Source organism: Pristis pectinata, chromosome 4 (genome assembly GCF_009764475.1).
Source record: "Pristis pectinata isolate sPriPec2 chromosome 4, sPriPec2.1.pri, whole genome shotgun sequence".
Taxonomy (NCBI): Eukaryota; Metazoa; Chordata; class Chondrichthyes; order Rhinopristiformes; family Pristidae; genus Pristis; species Pristis pectinata.
This window is the reverse complement of record NC_067408.1, coordinates 68,722,764-68,745,208: the sequence shown is the minus strand read 5'-3', so window position 1 is coordinate 68,745,208 and position 22,445 is coordinate 68,722,764. Positions and strand designations below refer to the sequence as shown.

General features: G+C 39.4%; 1 protein-coding gene across 2 annotated transcripts in view; it reads right to left on the bottom strand.

The window, feature by feature from the left end:
• LOC127569448 (ribosomal protein S6 kinase alpha-3) overlaps positions 1–22,445 on the bottom strand; it is a 78,321-nt gene that overhangs the window by 29,714 nt on the left and 26,162 nt on the right. For both annotated transcript variants that reach the window (XM_052014096.1, XM_052014098.1), the window contains 11 exons: positions 19,366–19,485; positions 15,234–15,315; positions 13,299–13,379; positions 12,062–12,141; positions 7,400–7,506; positions 7,201–7,238; positions 5,081–5,223; positions 2,014–2,084; positions 1,804–1,892; positions 473–537; positions 110–212 (listed from right to left, as the gene is read on the bottom strand). In XM_052014096.1, coding sequence (XP_051870056.1) covers positions 110–212; positions 473–537; positions 1,804–1,892; positions 2,014–2,084; positions 5,081–5,223; positions 7,201–7,238; positions 7,400–7,506; positions 12,062–12,141; positions 13,299–13,379; positions 15,234–15,315; positions 19,366–19,485 — 979 coding nt within the window. The remainder of the gene's footprint in view (positions 1–109; positions 213–472; positions 538–1,803; positions 1,893–2,013; positions 2,085–5,080; positions 5,224–7,200; positions 7,239–7,399; positions 7,507–12,061; positions 12,142–13,298; positions 13,380–15,233; positions 15,316–19,365; positions 19,486–22,445) is intronic.

Below are 22,445 nucleotides of genomic sequence, written 5' to 3'. Positions count from 1 at the left end.
TAAAAATTGAAGTTTTGCATGCAATGGTTATACAGGCTGTCTCATCACTAGTCGAACGGGCAGTAAATTTAAGGATCATCTGCTTAGATTTACAATGACTTTTCATTACCTTTTGGTGTTTTTGCTGTAAACTCTGGATCAAAATAGAAAGTATCCTCCGGCCGACCAATTGCAGGTTTGAAAGGTGGCTGTATTTCTCTTCTACACAATTTCTGAAATTAGTAGTAAATGAATGTATATTTGCTGAAACATTGAGAGGAGTAATTGGGCAAAAGAATGAGAAAAAAAAATCCAAAATCAAAAGCTATATTCCCAAAATCTTGCAATAATAAGGAAAATTTAATGGCTTACTTTGATGAAGCAACAGAAAACAATTAAAACTTTCTACACAAAATATCTTTTTATAGTTAATTAAAAAATTAAAATCCAAGCCAAAAATGACTTAAAAAAATCAATGCACAGTATTACTTACATTCCAATCAATAGTGGAAAAGAAACCATGTCTCTTAATTTCTTCAACACCATCTGGACCTGCTCCTGGTATTGAAATGAAAAAAAATATTGATGACCTCCCTCTCCACCACCTACCAACTCCGCAATACTTCGTTAAAAATGTTCTACTCATTGTTTTATAATCTAAAAATTAAGGATGAGGAAACAAACTATTTCTATTAGAGTATGTATCCTCACCATCAGTATCACATTGATGTCATAAATAGATCTTTAATTGCTATTATGCCATCCTTAATGCACCAAAGGCCCTCAATGACCACAGCAATCATATTGACCATGCACAATCATTTTAATAGCAAGGTGCTGGCAGATGTTACTTGGCAGAATAGTCTAACAGAAAACCGACTACCAAATTGCTGTATTTGAATTGGGTGCATTGCTTGATGGCTGTGCAAGATTTTTATTCTTACTATCTAGCATTACTAGAGAATCAATGAAATTAGTCTTGCATTTAAAGCAACCACCTTTCATATCCATTGCAGAGCATCCAAAGCACTTTTCAGATAAATTATCTTTGAAGTGCTGTCACTGTTGTAATAATAACTGTGCTGGTCAAATTATGTGCAGCAAGCGCTGTCAAACAGCAGTGATGATAACCTAAGAAATTGTTTTTTTTAAAAGTAATATTGAGCAGGGATAAATCTTAGCCAGAATTTTAGACCATTAATAAGGAATTCCCCCTAGTCCTCTTCAAAATAGCACTACAGAGACTTTCATATTCACCTGATACAGGTGATGAATTCAGTTGGTGCTTCAACTAAAAGGCTGCACCTCTAGCTGTGCAGCACTCATTCACTTTTCCAATTGTACCAGCTGCAGGATAGATCACCTGCCAATTGTAACTGTGCTGGTTCATAGGGAGTGCTTCATCCCATACACCTGCTATGTTTCTCATTCCATTTAAAAGTTTTCAGACACAGCAGTTTGATTCAACAAAAAAAACACTATTTCCACTGGCAGAAAAATCTGAATTCTCTGAAAACTAATCTAAGATAACTGAGGGCAGGGGTAAGCCTAGTGAGAGCAAAGGAAACATTTTTTCTCCTCTTCACATTGAGTCATGATCTGGAACACACTGCCTGAAGGCAATCTAATTGTAACCTTCAAAACAAAAGGAATTAAATTGGCAATGAAAAAAAAGGGTATTTTGAAGGCTACGGCCAAAGGTCAGGGAAATGGAACTAAGATTTGGCATGCTCATGATAGACCAAATTAACAGCTTCTGTGCTTTACAATTCTATAACTGCATTGCTTAAACTCCCAGTGCATTATAGTCATAATCATAAATACCTAGTCTATTTCCAGGATTACGTTTGAAAAGCATTCGCAACAGGCTTTGGGAGTCCGCGCTTAAAAATTGTGGCATTCCCAATTTTGCTCTGCAAGAAACACATACAAGCAATTAAGAAACCTTTACTATGCAGAATGAAACATAAAAACAGTACTTTTGACCATAAAAATGATATAATTTACAGGCTCAAAGTACTGAAAGGTACTTACTTCAGGATCATCGTCATGGTTTCTTTTCTGTCCTTCCCTTGGAAGGGCAGGGTGCCTGTAAGCATTTCAAACTACAAAGAAATACAGAATAAAATTTACTCTAGCGCCATTTTCAAATACAGAGTGTCCATGACAAGGTGTCAGCTAGAGTCAGACCTGACTTCATGGTTTGGATACAAGAAAACAAAGTTAATTTGTTTAGAAAATATTCTTTTTAAAGAATGACTGAACTAATGGCATCTACCAGAGCAACTTACTACAATAAAAGCAGAACAATTTCTCCAGAAAAGTTGATCAGAGGAAAATACCATACAAATTAAGTACATTAGGTCATCAGTCCAACTGCTAGGCTTGATTAGTGCAGAGATTACACAATCATCTCCATTCTGACTACAAACAGCATAGTCACTACAAGAAGTGTACAAAATAAACCTGACACATTCAACACACTACCTCCAAATGAAACATTCCCAAGGAAGTGCAAAATAAATCATTTAATGATGGGATCACTGCCAAGCTTATTCCAAAGCATTTCCTTGAACAAGTGGTTTTATTTTAAAAAGCAAAAACAAAACAATGGATACAATGTCAAGAACAGTGCAATTTTTTTCAATTCTGGAATGTCCCAGAAGCAATCATTACAATACTCAAGGCCTTAGAAGAATGTAGACAGGATCTGATCAGGCTTGCAAATTGGATACAAGCAAACAGCAACTTAATTCTGTAAAATATACCTTTGGCTAAAATGCTTAATTTTAAATAAGTCCCTAGTCCATTGGGTTAGATGTTGTAGAAGTTTCACTGGAGTTGACAGAAAGTTTTGAGACTCCCACATGAATGCTCAAGTCCCAAACTTAACAGCAAATGCTGCCAGCCCACCATCCATTGAGTCCACATGAAGCAGAAGCTTGTTATCCCACCACTGTACCCAGCCATTGGCACTAACTAATAAACTAATTTAACGAAAAAAAATCCTCTAATTAAATTGCCATTCAAATGCTTTGCTAGCTATTTGCTTAGTGGCATAGAGATCATCTATTAAATGTACAATTTCCCCAAGATCCAACTCTGGAAAAAAAATACAAGCGGAAAAAAAAAATCAGATCTTTACAACCTTGCTCTTTGGAACAGTACCTGAAATCCAAATGAAGTACTGAAAGTTTTATTCAAGTATAGTAACCTAAATGAAGCAAACCCAAGCAAAGGAAAGCTTCAAACTGACAAAAGGAGGCAGAATAAGAAGAGAGCCCAATGGAGCCTCAAGTGTGCAGAAAGATAGCATTTTTTTTAAAAGAAAGTATAGGAAAATGAGTAACTGCCAATCAGGAATTTGGCAGTTCCACCGATGGTGACGATTTGTTTAACTCCACTATGCAAATTAATTCAACATCCTTAAAATAAACCCCTTTGTTTTGAAATTTTCAATTGATCTAGCCTCAGGTTTTTAGGAAAATTACAGAAGTGCTACACAAAAGCACTCAAACGGCCTCAGTCAAATGTTGAGGTCATCACCTCAGTACATTTGGAGTCATTCAGCACAGGAATCAAACCCTTGTGTTTATTAATCCGCTATGCTTGAAGGAATTAAAAGCCACATCAATCCATGTCCAGAGTCAAGACCAACGAACCTTTTGTACTAGTTTGGTGGCCAAAATCAAATATAAATGGTCAGATGGAGTGAAACCAATTGTTTGCACAGATGTAGTGCAACTTGCAACACTTTGCATTCCAATGCCATTGAGATCATTAAATAGACATTTCAAAATGTATTTTTGTCTGACTTTAGCAATTTGTTCATAAAACCTCAAACCTTTCTGTTCCTCCATAATTCCTGGCCTACCAATTCTGATTCACTTACTTTGGGTCAAAAGTAGATAATCTTCAATTTCTAATATTTAAATTTTCTGCCAGAGTTTTCCCCCAGTGACTTTATCAAGTCCCTTTGCAACTTTCTGCGCTAATCTCTAGGCAGTTTGGGCACCACAAGTTGCTTATTCAACACAACATTTCAAGTATGAAAGAAGAAACATCATCAGCATACTGTTACTATTTGAGATATTTAATTGTGAAATTGAGGCAGGGGTAACAGAAGCTAAGTTATAGCACTCTCAGCTGGAGTTCTGGACAACTGATCCAGGAAAATAAGTTTGAATCCCACAATAGCCACTGGGGAATTTAAATTCATGTGAAAAGTACATCTTAAAACTAAAGTTAGCCTCAGTAACCCTAATTCAAGCTACCACAATGTTGTAAAATGCCAAATGGTTCATTAAGCTCCACTGGGGAGGAAATCTGCCATCCTTACCCAGTCTAGCCTATATGTCTCCAACCACCAATGTGGCTGACTTTTAACTGTCTCCTCAATTCAGGGATGGATAATAAATGTCAGTAATATTCACATCCCATGAACGAATAAAGAGTCAGAAAAGTGTGAGAACTGCAAATTAACCAAAAAGTTTGAATTAGAAAATTTAAATTGAAACTTTGCTTTGTAACAGAGAAATTTTTGTGACTGAAGAAATATTTTCCCCATAGCAAGCTTGAGTTCTTCTGCAATTATAAACCAGTCCTCAAAAAAAATCCACAACCAAAGTAAATTTATCTATGAAAATAAAAACATTACAGATATTGGAAGTCTGTATGCATCAGAACTGGCCATTTCTATGACTTTGGCTCTGTTTTGCTTTTTCTATTTGTATACTCTTGCTTACTGAGCATGCCCCATAACCTTACTATTAGCCACACATTACACACACAAAGCTGTATAATCTGCTATTTAAGTGCCACATTAAGTAATTTGGATTTGCGCTATCAGATATTCTTTTTATTCTATCCATCCCCCCACTCCCCGTTACTGAAAACAACTGTTTTTCTCTTTCCCAGTTCTGATGACTGGTCCTAGACCCGAAACGTTAACTGCTTCTGCTTTCCATGGATGCTGCCTGACCTGCTACGTGTTTTCCCCAGCATTTCCAAATTTATTTTATGTTTGAGGAAGAATTTTGAATAAACTGACCAAATACATTTCAGTGCATAAAGTCCAATGTAGCCAAGTTGAAAAGCTTACCATTAGAACACCAAAAGACCACCAGTCAGCACTCTGAGTGTGACCCCGTCGGTTGACCACCTCGGGTGCCATGTACTCCACAGTACCACAGAATGAATAGGCTTTCTTCTCATGATCAATAGACTCTTTGCTCAACCCAAAATCTAAGTGTAAAAGAACATATTTTAGAATTCATGCCATTCATCTAGTGTACAACACTTGTTCTGATATTTTTGAAATCAAATCAATGCATGTGTTAAATTACTTCTTACGACAACAAAACTGATTTTATGGCAAAAAGTAGAAAAGCTATTGGGGTGGGTGTTTGGAAGTGCCACCTCACGTTTAGCTGATGGTTGCAGCCTGCCGTGTCTGGTTCACAGTTGAATCATGGCACGCAGACCTCAAGCTCGACTGGAACTGCGGCACTGCACGATAAATGTGGTCATAGGAAAAGCACAGGCAATGGGCCATCTGGAACATATTCTGACTCATTAAATATTTGACATATTAACACCAGGACGCAATATGTTAATTCCAGATCTTGGAAAAGATGATAGAAGTTATGAAATTAGTACACTGGAAGAGTAATGGCTGCTCTTCCATTGAAGTCCAAGTTAATGATTAATAATCTAAATTCACAAGTTACCCAACTGATTTAGAGATCTTACTATCTAAAATTCTAATTTTCTAATTTGATAATTAACAAACAACATATTAACCCACTGAGGACAGGTAGTTACCAAATTGCAGGAAAATACCAAAGTTCAGCAGCATTCCTTTGGCAAAAGGATTGCATTTGAGAATGATTCTGACTTTAGGCATTTTGTCTAAATTTGTCTAGTCATACTTTTCAAACTTGCTGTAATCATTAGGCTATTAGCAACATTGAAAAATACAAATTCAAAAATGTATACAGTGTACCCCTACATTACAGCAGTTCTAGTAATAAATTCACCATTACACAATTCAAATGACTACCAAAAAACTTAAGATACAGAATAAAAATTTGCTCTTATGGAATTTGTGTAAAAAAAACAAAATGTATACAGAGAACTGAAATAGTTTACCAAGGCTGCTAGTTCACAGTAGAAGGACGCTAAATGGTTTAACTTTGGAAACTGACAAAGCAATCTCTTCTATGGTGCAATGATACTTTATCAAACAACACAATATCCATTTCTAGTTAATTAAAACAACCCTTTCTCTTCTGCTTACAATTCAAATCAGCCTTCCCTTGCTTGTAGACCACATACCCACGGGGCATTACTGTTGACAGAAAAACTAACAGAGAGCAACACATCTCCACTGATTAAATAGAAAAATCACCATATGGATGGTTTGCTAGGAATGCAACCCCTCTGTAACTTGGGGATGTACTGCAAGGTTACTTGTAGGTTAATAACATACGTTACTTTCATGGATTTTCTCATTTTTCTTAAAAGCATATTCACACCAATAAAGAAGGTACCTGGGGGATAATTACACAGACTGTTTGGGAATTTTTAAATAATAAACAAATTGTTATAACTATTACATTCAATGCTTCACAACCAAAGTAGAATAGAACTTCAGATCTCTTTCTAGTAATAAAACCATTAAAACAAAATTACATGACGCAGTTGAGCCTGGCAAATGCTGCAAGGTGGTGAGAACACAGATTAGCATGAGGAGTCATACTGCTTTGATGCGATAAATATAGCACAATATATCTTTGACTAAGCAATATAATGCTGTTTTTATGGCATTTTAAATACTGACGCACATAACTGTCAGAGGAGGCCATGGCAAGGGGAAGAATTGGAGGGTGGAAGACAATGGAAGAGTCAGAGCCGAGTTTTCCAGACGTCCTAAAGGAGAAAGGTGGAGGGACTCAAAGACAGTAGTCCAGAGAATGCAACTAAATGCAGGGATGCCAACAGCAAGGTGGAGGGGACAGGGAATCACGACCAACTTTTTGACCGCTCTATATCGTGAGGCCCAAGTGTCATGACTTTAGTGATACCTGTTTTTTTTTGTTATCTGCAGGAAGTCTGTGCCCCTATCCCTCGTGAATAACAAGGACAGTATGTTTTATGCTGTTTCCAACCTACAAACTTTTATAAACAAGTAAAACCAGCAAAACTAATGAATTTACTCACCTGTCAATTTAATGTGGCCCTCTTCATCCAGCAAAATACTGAAAGGGAACAATTATAGATAATTCCTTTAAATGGTACTGAAAAAGTTCACTTCAGTAAAAAGGACATGCAGAACTAATTACAATCATTCATGTACAGAAAAGCAGAGACTCCGCAGACCACACAGAAGAAAAAAGGCCAAAAAATATAAACAGCTTACTTTTCTGGCTTTAGATCTCTGTAGATAATTCCCAGACCATGAAGATGATCTAAAGCAAGTGCCAACTCTGCCAGGTAAAACTTAACATCCTCCTCAGTGAACATGACCTTGAGAACAGAAACAAGGTAGAGTAGAACAAATTCAAGTAGGCTATGCTTTGAGGATGTACAAAATGCAAGTAAAAATAGCTTTGGACAAAAATGTAACAGATTTTTTTGATCAAAGTTCTGTTTTATATAACCTTGTGCATGTGAAATGGCAAGTAATATCCTGACATGATAGCCTCTCACTCTAGACACAAGAGTAATTGCACTGTATCCTTGGTCCAGGAACATTCTTATGTAAAGCAATGTCCCAAACAGTTTGAGATGAAAGAGGAACCGGAACCAAGAAGGCGAAAGGAAAAGGAAGAGTTGCAATTGATGGGAAAATTAAAGGTTTGTTTTAAGATCTTCGAAGGAGAGTAGCAGCAAGGCTGAAAATTGTGGAATGTTGTGCAGTCAAAACTAAAATGGATAAGGGGAGATGTTGCTGAAGTTTAAGGGGGCTCATTAGATACACGGGCTTGAATAGTTAGATTTAGAGAACAGCAAGCTCTGGTAGGAATACATAAAAAAGAAAAGACTTTCCAAATGTGAAAGCAGATAAGCTGAGAATGAGAGCTTGCAAACTCAGGTACACAATAGGATAAAAGAATTCAGTTTTTTCCCCCCATAGTCTTAACATGCTGAAAGGACATTTATTAATCATTCTTAGTTGCCAAGTAACAATTTGGGGATTTTCATGAATGTCATCTTTCATATCTAGGTTATGCTTTGTTTGAAAAAAAATGGGATGGAAAAATAGAAATGTATTCCTAAGCGGACCTTAGTCAATAATGCAAAAACAGGAAGATACTCATCCCATGGTGCCTTCTTGGTTATGTTCCACTGAAGGTCAGGCCTTACCAAAGCAGTTTATTTGCCTCTTTCATTAAAAAAATGGTCATATGAAAGATGGGGGGGAAAATAAACAGTCTATCTGTATAACCATTGCCATAGACTCTTCTTACAGACTCCCTGGCTGCCATGTAGGTTCATGGGAAAGGACAAAACAAAAACAGATCAAAAGTACAGTTACTTACATGGGGACTGGAAAACTCTCCTGACCCCTCTGGGTGACTGAAAATAGTTCAGAAGACCATAATGAATATTCTTCCAATGGATGTACTGGTCTTATGGAGTCTTAGAAGAATGGTTACACTGAAATACAATTTAGCATCCCAACTGCAAGGCAGCAGACACAAGGGTATAGGGAGAGAATTCCAGGACTTGGAGCTGAAGAAACACTGTCAGTAGTGGAGCAATTAAATACTCAACTGACTATAGGGCTGGAGAAGACTTGAGAAAAGCCAGGTGATATCACCAAGGGAATTTGAAAGCAAATATGAAAATTAAAAACTGAACAGAAAGTCAGTTCAGGTCAGAAGGTCCAGGGATCTAGGATGGGGAGAGAAGAAGTTAGAGTTCAGACAACTAATGTTCAGGCGGGATGGAAGATGGGAGGTCAGGCAGAGGAATACTGAAGACTTGAGGTAACAAGGGCTTTGGCAGATGACATAAGATAGGACAGTCAAGTGATATTCCATGGGTGAAGGGTGTAAGCTGAAAGGCTGTGTGACATAGCCCACATATGAATGGTCTGCTTCATCTGCAGAGACTTGGCATACAGGCTTGGGAATGGTGCTTACAGTGGGAAATAAAGATAATGTTGTCCAACGCTCCCAATATTTACTGGGAGGAAGTATCTGCTCATCTAGTATAAATGACAAACAAAGTGACTAATCAGAGGAACTGGAAGTGTCAAGTCTGGTGGTGGTTGGAAGCTGATGTAATGTTTTTATACATCTTAGCAGAGAGGCAGCATGGACATGCAAACAACTAAGAACAGATCCTGGGGTACTACGGAGGTAGTTCAGGGATCTCTTGCAGGATGTTAGGGATAAATTTGTCCCGGTGAGGCAGAGAAAGAATGGCAGGGTGAAGGAACCATGGGTGACAAGAGAGGTAGAACAACTAGTTAGAAGAAGGCAGCATACATAAAATGTAGGCAGCAAGGATCAGATAGGGCTCATGAAGAATATAGGGTAGCGAGGAAGGAACTTAAAAAGGGGCTGAAGAGAGCAAGAAGGGGACATAAAAAGGCTTTGGTGAGTAGTTAAGGAAAATCCCAAGGCTTTTTTCACTTACGCAAAAGAGCAGAAGGATGACAGGAGTAAAAGGTAGGACCGATTAGAGACAAAGGTGGGAAGCTGTGCCTAGAAGCTGTGGAAGTGGGTGAGGTTCTCAATGAATATTCTCTTCAGTATTCACCAAAGAGAGGGGCCTTGATGATGCTGAGGACAGTGTTGGTAAAGTTAATGTTCTAGAGCATATAGATATCGAGAAGATGTGTTGGAGCTGTTGGAAAATATTAGGACAGATTAGTCCACGGGGCCTGACAGAATATTCCCCAGGCTGCTCCGTGAAGTGAGGGAGGAGATTGCTGAATCGTTGGCTAGGATCTTTGAGTCCTCATTGTCCACGGGAATGGTACCGGAGGATTGGACGGTGGCAAATGTTGTCCCCTTATTCAAAAAAGGTAGTAGGGATAGTCCAGGGAATTACAGACCAGTGAGCCTTACGTCTGTGGTGGGCAAGCTGTTGGAAAGGATTCTTAGAGATAGGATCTATGAGCATTTAGTGAATCATGGACTGATTAGGGACAGCCAGCATGGATTTGTGAAGGGAAGATCATGTCTCACAACCCTGATAGGATTCTTTGAGGAGGTGACTAGGCAGATTGATGAGGGTAGTGCAGTGGATGTGGTCTACATGGATTTTAGTAAGGCGTTTGACAAGGTTCCACATGGTAGGCTTCTTCAGAAGGTCAGAGGGCATGGGATCGAGGGAGGCTTGGCCATGTGGATTCAAAATTGGCTTGCCTGTAGAAAGCAAAGGGTTGTGGTGGAGTGAGTGCATTCAGATTGGAGGGCTGTGACTAGCGGTGTCCCACAAGGATCAGTTCTGGGACCTCTACTTTACGTAATATTTATTAATGGCTTGGATGAGGGGGTAGAAGGGTTTCTTAGCAAGTTTGCAGATGACACAAAGGTCGGTGGTGTTGTGGATAGTGTGGAGGACTGCCAAAGATTGCAGAGGGATACTGATAGGATGCAGAGCTGGGCTGAGAAGTGGCAGATGGAGTTCAATCCGGAGAAGTGTGAGGTGGTACACTTTGAAAGGACAAACTCCAAGACTGAGTACAAGGTTAATGGCAGGATTCTGGGTAGCGTGGAGGAGCAGAGGAATCTGGGGGTTCATATCCTCAGATCACTGAAAGTTGCCTCACAGGTGGATAGGTTAGTTAAGAAAGCTTATGGGATGTTAGCTTTCATAAATCATGGGATTGAGTTTAAGAGCCGCAAGGTAATGATGCAGCTCTCCAAAACTCTGGTTAGGCCACATTTAGAGTACTGTGTCCAGTTCTGGTCACCTCATTATAGGAAGGATGTGGAAGCGTTGGAAAGGGTGCAGAGGAGATTTACCAGGATGCTGCCTGGTTTGGAGAGCATGGATTATGAGGAGAGACTAAGGAAGCTAGGGCTTTACTCTTTGGAGAGGAGGAGGATGAGGGGAGACATGACAGAGGTATATAAAATATTAAGAGGAATAGTTAGAGTGGACAGCCAGCGCTTCTTTCCCAGGGCACCAATGCTCAATTCAAGAGGGCATGGCTTTAAAGTAATGGGTGGGAAGTTCAAGGGAGATATCAGAGGGAGGTTTTTTTTACCCAGAGAGTGGTTGGGGCATGGAATGTGCTGCCTGGGGTAGTGGTGGAGGCAGGTACATTGGTCAAATTCAAGAGATTGTTAGATAAGCATATGGAGGAATTTAAAATAGGGGGATATGTGGGAGGAAGGGGTTAGATAGTCTTAGGTGTGGTTTAAAGGTCAGCCCAACATGGTGGGCCGAAGGACCTGTATTGTGCTGTACTGTTCTATGGTAATTATGCAAAGTAGGGAAGTCTTTGCAGGCGATTCCAGGCCTTCAGATAGATGGGCAGACATAAATGGAATCAGGCAGGGGCTGCCTCTCTCATAGAAATAATGTAGAAATTGAAGGAAAACAAGTTGTTCAGAGCCTTTGGTTTCCATAACCGAAAGGCTCTGAACAAGAGTGATTGAGATGTGTCAATTACTATGATAAATGTCACATACATAATTTTGATAATAGCATTTCAGGACCTGTTTAGGGATACTCAAATATTTGTACAAGAGGCAACAACAGCTAGACTTGTACAAGCATTACTCTCGGATTTACTCAAATTTCATCACGTCTTTCAAACAGAAGGCTGAGAGCCTCAACTTTGTACCCAAGTAGTTCCTGCCATTATTTAGTTTCCAATAATTACCCCCAGTTCCACTTGCACAATTGAATGCTGTGCTGCAAATGGATGGTGGAAGGGAATATTGAGTCTATTTTGTGAACTCACCACCTGAAGCTATTTCTTTGTACTGAGTGTTTTGACACTACCATTGAAGCCTGGGTAAAACATTCCACATATCACAAGGCAGAATAAGTCCTTTGGTCTCTGTCTACTGCTATTTTAGGTAACAACGTATTGCATATCTGAAGTTCTTACCTCCTTGGAAAGTCGTGTAAACAAGTCACCTCCCCTGAGAAAATCCAATAGAAGGTAAAGCTTCCCTTCGGTCTGAAAAGCTTTGAAAAGATGTTAGCTTTTATGGGCAAGAATTAAAAGCTAGCAGTGAAGACTTGACTTAATACAGCAATGTTCACAACCCCAGAATATCTTAAAGCCATAACATATTTTTCAAGTGCAGTCACCACTAAAAAGCAGGAAATGTGACAGGAAGGTATTATAAACAGTAGGCTAGATTTTGTGGCCAGTTGCTCACCACTTATTACATTTTTAGGAATCTAAAGATTTTCAGATGGCTTTGATCAGCAAGTTATGATAATTCAGAGTACCTCTCCAGTATCACAGCCACAGGATTTGATACCTTCTGAGCAGGACAACCAATGGAGAAAACTCAGACAAACAATGCTTACTGAGAGACTAAATGAAGGACTGCAAGCTATACCTCAATAAAATAAATCTTGGAATCAAAATAGGGAAAGAATATGTGGCACTGGAGGATAAAAATGACAAAGTAAATTTTAATTCAGTACCCAGCAATAATTAAAAATTTGAAGGTGAGAGGCTTCACATTTGTAATAGTTTTCAATGCTACAGGGATTTCATAAAATTAAAAAATAACTTGTGCTTGAATAAACACAGCTGAACATTTTCTGGTGAACTTATTAGATAACTGCTGGATATCCCATGTGCAGATACTGCACCTTCACAGCTTTTAAAGTTTTTCATGTCCGTTCTATCAAGGTGTCAATGGAGTGCACCAGGGCATCCGAGACACAACTTCGTAAATTTGATGCTTCACTGTGCAATTGCTGTCTGAGACTTGTCTAATTTTAGATTGCCTCATGTTACAATCAACTCAAAATCCAAGCCAATGTGATAAAATTCTGATAATTCTTTTGATATGCTACTCAGCTGCCAATACCATTAGAGCTGGGATACACTTCACTAGCCACTTTTCTATACCTCACAATCCATATTTCATACATCTGATTCTAGATGATCAAAGATTAGTCATAGAAATGGAAACCATCTTAACTTCTAAAAGCTCATTCTGAAAGATTTCAGAACGCGATTATTTTCAGGACCTAATGATACTTAGTCATTTGATTAATTAACTCCCACCAATTTATATCAAGATTATATCAATTTATATCAAGATTGCAATTGTAATTTGGAATCTTTAGATTGTTTAAAGGACAAAAAAAAATAAACTCACCATAGTGTAACTTGACAATGAATGGATGATTCACTTCAACCAAGATGTCACGTTCCATTTTAGTCCGAACACGATCTCTTACTGTGATGAAAGTGCAAAGTAAGGAAGTGCTTCAATAAGCAAAGTTGTTAGCAGCAATAAATTTTGTGTCATTGATATCAAAATATTGATTTGTTCACTAAATTATTGCCGACAGATTAATACTAAAACACACAAAAAGTGTAAAACATGTACTCAAATATTAAACAAGCTATCTTTTCAGATGTTGATTGAGTTACATTTTCTCCAACTGATGTATAGCATTTAAATACTAGTGATATTTACACTGCAGAGCAGATTGACAATGCTCACAACTCAACTCTCAGAGCACTATCATGCTGTCAGGCAAGAGGTTCGAGGATTTAGACCTTATGTCAATGATTATACTGCTTGTGGGACTTGAAGGGAAACTTGCATGTGGCAACATCCCTATCATCTGTCTTTGCTCTTCTGTGTGAAAGGTCAGAAGTTCCAGAGGGTTACAGCTTCATTGTTTATCCCTTTTCTTTCTTTAACTGCGACATAACATTAACAGTCCTCCAATTCTCTGATACTATCTCTACAGCCTATAAAGATTGAAAATGTTTGACCAATGTATGCCTACTTTAGACCTAATTCTACCCAGAGCAAATCAACTCACAACTTTTCATAATGCTATTCATTCATCCAGTACTTTTGTACCCAGAATTCTCATACAACCCGCAGATTTAATATTAAACCATTAAAAATAAAACATTAATTTGAATTTGGCGCACAAGATTCCAATGCAATTTTGTTCATGCACTCTCTCCCATCAGCTACAGCATAGCAGCCCACACTTAGTCCATCACGTGTTTACAAGTGGCAATTGTTTCCAATTACTACTTTGGGAAGAAATGCAAAGCCCTAAGCAATGCCTGCTACCTCTACATGAAGACTGTGTTTTGCTCAACAGGCTCATCTTCCTCCACCCCGCTCCACCACACCCCTCCCCCTCCAAGCTAACCTCTCACATTTGCCAGTGTCTTTCCAGTTATCAACAGAATCTTGCCCTTGATGCATATCACAAGTTTCCTGTTTTTCATTTTATCTGAGCTTTTATTTCGTCACTGAGAACATTGGCTTTGGATGGTCTAGTCTGTATCTGAATTTATTTCCTCTGGCCACCCAACCCCCTTGGAATGCCTTTGTGTTGCTATACTACTTGACTTTGCAGTTAACCTGTGCTAGGTTAATCCACTATTTATCAGGCTCTTTATTCCTCCATTTGTGTTCACAAGCTGCCTTATTTTTTGGCTAAACCATTCCTTTTTGTCCCCCCTCCATTGCAAAAGTCCTGACAAAGCACACAGCAAAAGCTTGTCACTGTCTTGTTACATCAATCATTTTAAAAGTGTGAAGCCAATTTTCTATTTCCATATCTCCTTTTGCCTCTTGGTGGATCAGAAGTCAGTTCTACAAACTGAAGTATTCAAGTGGTACAGTCACATCCACTCCAAACAAATAGTATTTTCATTGTACAGTCCTGCACAGAAAACTGCCTCGGGGCAGATGCTGTAAAATTGTTGGTTGTGTGTACTCTGGACAGCTGAGTACAATGTATGCTGTATGCACAGGCTGTGGGCAAGCCATGCAAAAATCAAGCCCTAATCTGAAAACTGCTAACCAATGTAAAAGTATACCAAAATAAACTAGTCACATGCTTGGGATTTTAAGCACAGAATTTCTGCAATTCACTCATTAGCAATTTTTCGACTTTACAAGAAAACCTGTACAACCATTTATTCGAAGCAGGGGAGCCATCACATCAGAATATTCAGTTAAGGCATTGTGAACAGGGTGGTACTGTACAATATGATGATCCACTCTGAATGATAAGCTCTTGAAAAATTATATTTAAAAGAATGAAAAAGTCACCTTTTAATGTAGCTTTTTTAAGCACCTTCATAGCATAAAGTTGCCCAGCATCACAACCTTGGGTCTTTCTAACCAGAAACACCTAGTTGCAGGAAACAAACAGATTTTAAACAACTCATATATATAACATCTTTAATGTAGAATAAAAAACATTGAAGGTTAAAGACACAAGTAGACAAAAATTTCCAAAAAGTCAATGATGTGTACAGAAACTGAAACTTGATCAGCGAGATGGGCTCATTTTACAGGATGAAAAAGATGGATGGGTTTTGGGCAGGGAATTCCAGAACTTGGGACCAAGATCTCTAAGGGCAAAGCAGACACTGTGAGTGCCAGAGGTCAGGAAAAACCAAATCCGAAATGGAGTAATGATGAATAGCATAACTTGTAAACTAAGTGAAAATAAGAAAAACCTACAGATGCCGGAAATCTGAAATAAGAACAGAAAACGCTGGAAATATTCAGCGGCTCCAGTCGCATCTACAGGAAGAGGAATAGAACTAACAAAACTGGGAAGGAAACAAAGGCTTGTCCTATCCTTGTGCTCCTTGTCTGTCTGTAAACTCTTTAGGCAGATGGAACCAGGTGGGGAAGGTTAATGAGTCTAGGTAACAAGTGAGGGAGGGATGGAAGGGAGGAGAGGGAGGGATGAACATAGGGAAAGAGACCTAGTGGGACTGGGAAAGAGACACTGGGAGTGGATTATTTGAAATTGGAAAATACACTGTTCATACCACTGAGCAGTCGGCTAGCCAAGTGGAATGTGAGGTGCCGGAGGGTGGGGAAGGAGGATAGTCTCTGATAGGATAAAACCAGGGTGACTATGGCAATAAGCTGTAAACAAAGTTATCTGTTCAGTGAGTGAGTGGAAGCAGTTAGACAGTGAAAACGTGGACAAAAGAATGGAGGAGTTGCAAAATGCAAAGCAGGGAAAATGCTCAGCAAGTTCAGTTGGGCATGTCCTCCACTCCAAGAAACAGAAAACAAAGGAAAAACAATATGCATGCTGTCCGCAATGAGGTGCTATCTGCAGGTGCAACCCAAAGCTTCCTGTTGCCTGCCACTTTAATTCTCCATCCCACTCCTGCTTTGACCCTCTGGCCTCAAATCAGGAGTGTGATGGTACATTTGCCACTTGTCTGAATGAGTGAAATTCAAGATGCTCAACAACTCCAGTGTGAATTTGTCTTGTATAGTGGACCGGGTTATTTGAAAAATATTCTAATATTTCTGCAATTTGTGAAATCAGATGGTACTGGATTTTCATAAGTAAAGTTGTATTTTTGCAAGCACAGAAAAAAAAAATCACAGGGTCCAATTTTTGGAAATACATTGACATAATCACATGGAGTGAACATCTTCACACTAGATCATATAAACAAGATAGAGTAGAAAACGATACAAAATGCACTGAAGTTATCAAACATCTTGGAAATGAGTAGCAGCACATGACCTACTTGGAAGATAATGCTACTACTTTAAGAACGAATTGAAGTAGTTTGAGTTAAGCTCATGTGTCTTTCTGGCATTGTTTAAAGCTTTCAGGATTCAGAGCAATACCACTGTAATTTTTCCAATGAGACGAAGCTACTTTAAACTGCAATCTCAAGATAAGTAATCAGGTTTAACCTTGGCCTTCACCACTGCCACGGTGAGGCTAAACACAAACAGAAGAATGGCACCTCAGATTCCACTTGGGTAGTCTACTGCCCAGTCGTATGAACAGTGCATTTTCTGACTTCAGATAACCCACTCCCAGTGTCTCTTTCCCACTCCCACAAGGTCTCTCTCCTTTTGTTCTTCCCTCCTTCCCTCTCCTCCCTTGTTACCTGGATTCATCACCCTCCCCCACCTGGTTCCGTCTGCCCATCACTCACATACCCATACATCTGGGTTTCTTCTTCCTTGGTTCACCTTTCCTATCCCATTTCCCCCATCTGGTTCCATCTGGCCCCTGCCCCCCTCATCTGGTTCCACCTATCATCTACCAGCTCTCTCTCTACTTTTCCTGCTCCCCTCCCGTAACTAGTTCCATCTGCCTATCAACACCCCCTCTCTCCCTCCAAAAAAATCTGGTTTGCCCATCATTTAGTAGCCTCTGCCTCACTCCTGCCTCTAACTTCTATAGACTAGCTAGCTATCTTCCCTCTACAGCCTCAGTCCAGTCAACCATCTCTCAGCCTACACAGATGTCACTTAAACTACTGGAAGGACTCAGTACTTTAGCACTGCACAAGCAATTTCTGTGCTCCATTTTTTTGGCTGCAATGTTTGCACGACTGCCTTATTAAACCGACAATTTTCATCAGTAACATCATTTCCTTCATAGCAAGGCAGAAATGACTTTACCCTAGTTAAGATAGGAGGTCGAATCTTATTTTGAGGTCATGGCTTCTCTAACTGCTCATTTCTGCATGAGCTATTGCAAACTTTATTTGATCAGATTTATTTTAAGATTAGAATTGCTGTTCCACCACATTCTTACTTTGAGTAATAAATTATGCTTGTGATAAAACTGACCAAAAATAACAGTTTAATGGGCTGTAAGACCTTGGACATGCTATCACTGTTAGAAGCTTGTTAGAACTAGATAAACAAGCACAAGGCATGCACAAGCCTCAGGTGTCTTATTTGTTCATTCATCCAACATCCAATGTCAAAATTACTGTTAAAGACAGCATTACACATCTGGACAACTTGAGACACCCTGAAAGTCTGACTTCAGCAATACCTGATCTTCAGCAAAAATATATGTCACTTGAACACAATTTTTCCAACTGTTTGTCACTAAATCATGCACAGCTCAAACAGAAACAAAACAAAAATTCAGGGTATAAACATGTGCACCAACATTTTAAGCAGATAGAACTTCTCTCCTTTTATGTCTATTTTATCTTTTGGGTGCCAATTTGGAGCTTTTTATTAGTACCCAACCATTCAAATTGCATTCTTTGTTTAGGCTTTCACATTTTGAAATCTTCAACAGAAAATACTTCTTCAATGATTTCTCATCTACCATCTCAAGCCAGATTTGGTGCAAATGTGTTTTATCAGCGCATTTATCCATGAACTTAAGACGACATTTGAAAAAAATCAGTTTAATATTCCCCATAATTTCCTCAACTTACGTATTGTTGGACCAAGGATGAAAATATTAAAAAATCAAGGCTTTGCTGAACTAGGTGTCAACGAAATTTGGAAGGAATTATCTACTGTTTCACTTCTCTTCTAACTCAGTGTCTTAAGTCGATCTCCCCACAAAACACTACTGATTATTAAACCTGTAATTTTGCCTGTTAACCAAAGACTTAGTAGCTGCCTCAGTAACAATCTCTTAACAGTCAATCTCAAGAGCCAACTCACCAGCAGTGGTTCAGCAGGTAGTGCAGCTGCCACAGAGCTCCACCGACCCAGCTGCAATTTTAACCTCCATTGCAGTCTACAGAATTTGCATGTTCCACATGACAGGATGAGTTTTCCCTGGGTACTCTAGTTATCCCCATATCCCAAAGACATATTGGTATGTTAATTGGCTACTGTAAATTGCCCATATTATAGGTGGGTGGCAGATGATTGGGGGGTGTTAATAGGCATCTGTGAAAGAATGGCAGGGGAGAGAATTGTATTAAGAGCTGGCAAAGACTAATGGAGCAAATGGCCTATGTTATGAGAAAATATAATGCAATTACTGTATCAAATATTAAAAGACAAACAAAAAACTGAATGTCTTAAACAAGAAAATTTAGAGGGATGCTTCCACATCTTTGTAATGGCTGCTACCGTGAGTTGAAAATAAAGACACGAGTCTGTGAGTTGTAGAACAAGACTGACTGATTTATTTCCCACCGTGTGCGGGCCTTTTAAGTGAAACGGTTCCCACCTACCGAGAGAGGAAATGACGTATGCGCTACATCATTAGAGTCTTCCCGTGCGCGCAGGTTCTCCCCCATTGCTCAGGGAAGATGAAGGCCCAGTGCCTTCTCGGGCCTTGCTACTTTGACGACGCGCGCCCCGACCGTCGAGCCGGTTCGCCTGCTCGGACGGTGAGTCGCCACATCTTCACTTTAAAAAATATCATCTGTGTATTAAATAATGAAATATCTTCAGGTTTATCTCAATTCCTTAAACATACCTTTCCAAAGGATCCTTGCCCCAAAACTTTAAGTATCTCAAACTGTGAAGGGTCAGCCTTTTCACAGCCTTCTTTAACAAGGCACGTAATTGGTATCTCCTGTTCATTTTCTTCATCTTGCTAGAGGGGGAGAAACACAAACATTCAGCTGCATTCTAGATTTATACAGCAAGTAAATGTCACATTCAAGGAATTTTGTTCTAAAAGACTATTCTATAAATTACACATAAATTGCAATTACATAAGTGTAAATAATTAACAGGATAAATAGTTAAGACACTAGTAATTTCCTTGGACAAGAATTTAAGGTCAATTTTATCTTGGGATATGCATTCCATTCACCTCCATGAAGGAAAAGAGGATGTCAGATAACCTGAAAAAAATCCATCATCCTTATCCAGGTTTTACACCATATCCTTGGTATCAACAACACTGAGTTGACTCTAACCATATTGGACAATCCTAACCCGCTAATGCAATTAGCTCTCAGCTGTCTCCTTGATCAATAAATGCTGGCACTTCAGTAATGCCCACAACCTGTAAATTAATTAAATGTCCTGAGATCTGATAAAATGCTGAAACTCACAGTAAGATTTGCCCATTATGCTGATGCTCAACCTAAGTAGTAACTAGGGGTGGTAATTTTACCAGGTATTTTAACTGTTAATGCTTATTTTTAGTTAATGCTTGGAAATTTTGCTTTCAATGAAAACCTATTCTTGCGAGGAATGGGTGTGGAGAATGAGCTTGGAATCAAGAGAGCGTATGGTTTTAAACAGTCCACACAGGACAAACAACATAGGAAATATCTATCTCTTACAATTTACTTCTACGTGGGGACAGTACTGTTTTTAATCTTCAATTAGTAAGCTCTCTTTCTGGTCATTTCGATCTATGGTGCCAAAGCTTAATGGAAAGCTATATCTTCATGCTTTTAAAAAGAGATATCTTTATTAGTCACATGTACATCAAAACACACAGTGAAATGCATTCTTTGCGTAGAATGTTCCGGAGGGCACCCTGCAAGTGTCGCCACGCTTCTGGCACCAACATACCACACCCACAACTTCCTAACCCATACGTCTTTAGAACGTGGGAGGAAACCAGAGCACCTGGAGGAAACCCACACAGATATGGGGAGAACATACAAGCTCCTTACAGACAGCGGCTGGAATTGAACCCGGGTCGCCGGCACTGTAATAGTGTTAGCTAACCGCTACACTACTATGCCTGCATTCTAACAAACCAACTAGGATTACTGTGACACATTAATGAGATCAACGAAAGTCCATAGACAAATTTGTAGCTATTCAAAACTCTGCACCATAATCTTACCAGTGTTAAATGATGGTAAGGGAATAGAAGTGTAATTTGTTGTTCATCCTTCATTCTGCTTACCCCCCTACAAAAGCCTTGCATTTCTCCTGCAGTTCTGCAACAAAACTGTGGATCAACCAGGATCCAAGTGGTTTCCTTCCATTGACAGCAGTCAGCATGATGTATCCTCGCAAGCTTGTAATTTATGGGAACTATTATCCCAGCCTGTCAACTTGGGAACCACAAACTTCATGACCCCATAGAGTTAATAGTAGTCAAATTATCCAGTCCACCTTTGCACTTTCAGTTCTTTCCCTACTGGTCAGCATTACATTTCATTCCCTCAGCGGTATTCATTAAAGTGACAGATGGCAAGGTGGAAAGGCACCTTTTCCTACTGCATATTATAAGAAGATACATTTGGTCAGATATTAAACAACTTACAGTTGTGCATCAAATCTGGCTATAACGTCCTAATCAGTTACTCTTAAAAGTACCCCACTGCAATACATTTCCAACCTTCAGATGATTACATGGTGATTTTTTTCACTTACAAGATCCTGAGGTGGCTTGACAGGAAATTTCTTTTGATAGAGTAATCCAGAACCTAGTGGTGGTGTACAGTCTTTGAGTTGAGTATTTAAAACTCAGATGAGGACTTCTTGTTTACTTCCAGGGCTGTAAATCTATGGACTGTTGGGTAATTGAGGGTAATGGGGATCAGGTAGGAAAATTGGAATTGGGTATCTGAGACAAGCTGGAGGTCAGATCACAATACATTAGACCTCTTATCTTTGCTGCAGGACTGGACACCAGCGGCAAAATACTAACTCACTGGAGAGTGGACCCAGAAGCATTTGAATGGGATTGTCAATATTGTGGGAGAGAATGCAAGTAAGTGTTTGAGTTACTTTAATGTTTTTAAAGAAGTTTCCAATTCAATAAATAAATTTAAACATGAATAATTTAAAGTATCTGAATCTCAGAAATGTTACGGTTCAAAACTATTGACAGTGGCTCCAGAAACTAAAGACTGGGTGGGCAGGCACCATCGTTTTTTTCGGATGGGTATATGCAAAGGGGTCAACCAAGAGACAAGAGTCCAAGATAGAATTCCCTGAGAGAGAAGTTCTCAACTTGCACTTCACTTATGTTAAGCCTTGTGGCAGACATACCAGAAGGAAGCCGCACTGAGGGACCTGCAGCTCTTGGGGTTCCAAGTTGTATGGTATGTCACAGATCCAGATCTTGCAGATTTGGACCATGCTTCATGCACCTATTCAGTGGAAAAAGACAGGATATCTATAGCAGCTCTTGCAACTCTGGCTGACAACAGCTCCACCATCACTGAACTAGAGTGCAGTCGTTGCCCTGCTGCCCAAAAGGGGCACTGATGCCCTCCGTCTGCTTGAATTACAAGATCTTTTCCTCAGCCACAGCCATCTGCGTAGGTTCTGTGTCTGTTCACATGTTCCATTTCAACCAGTCCTTTGAGGTCTCAGTCCAGTCAAGACAACAACCACCTGGCCCTGGATCCAAACCCAGAGAGCTGGCCTGTCAGTCACCTATCTCACACTTGAGCAAGTGTTCAAGATAGTGGATCTCAAATATCCTTTCAGGATTACGTTTGGATTTGGGCTGATTTCGTGGCCCAGGTATGACCTCGGCACGCTGATCCACCATACCTGATTAGAGTCCTTGATAAAGCCCTTTGCTTTGGGAGAGGAGGTGTTTGCAATTCCCCACCTTGCCAGCTATATACC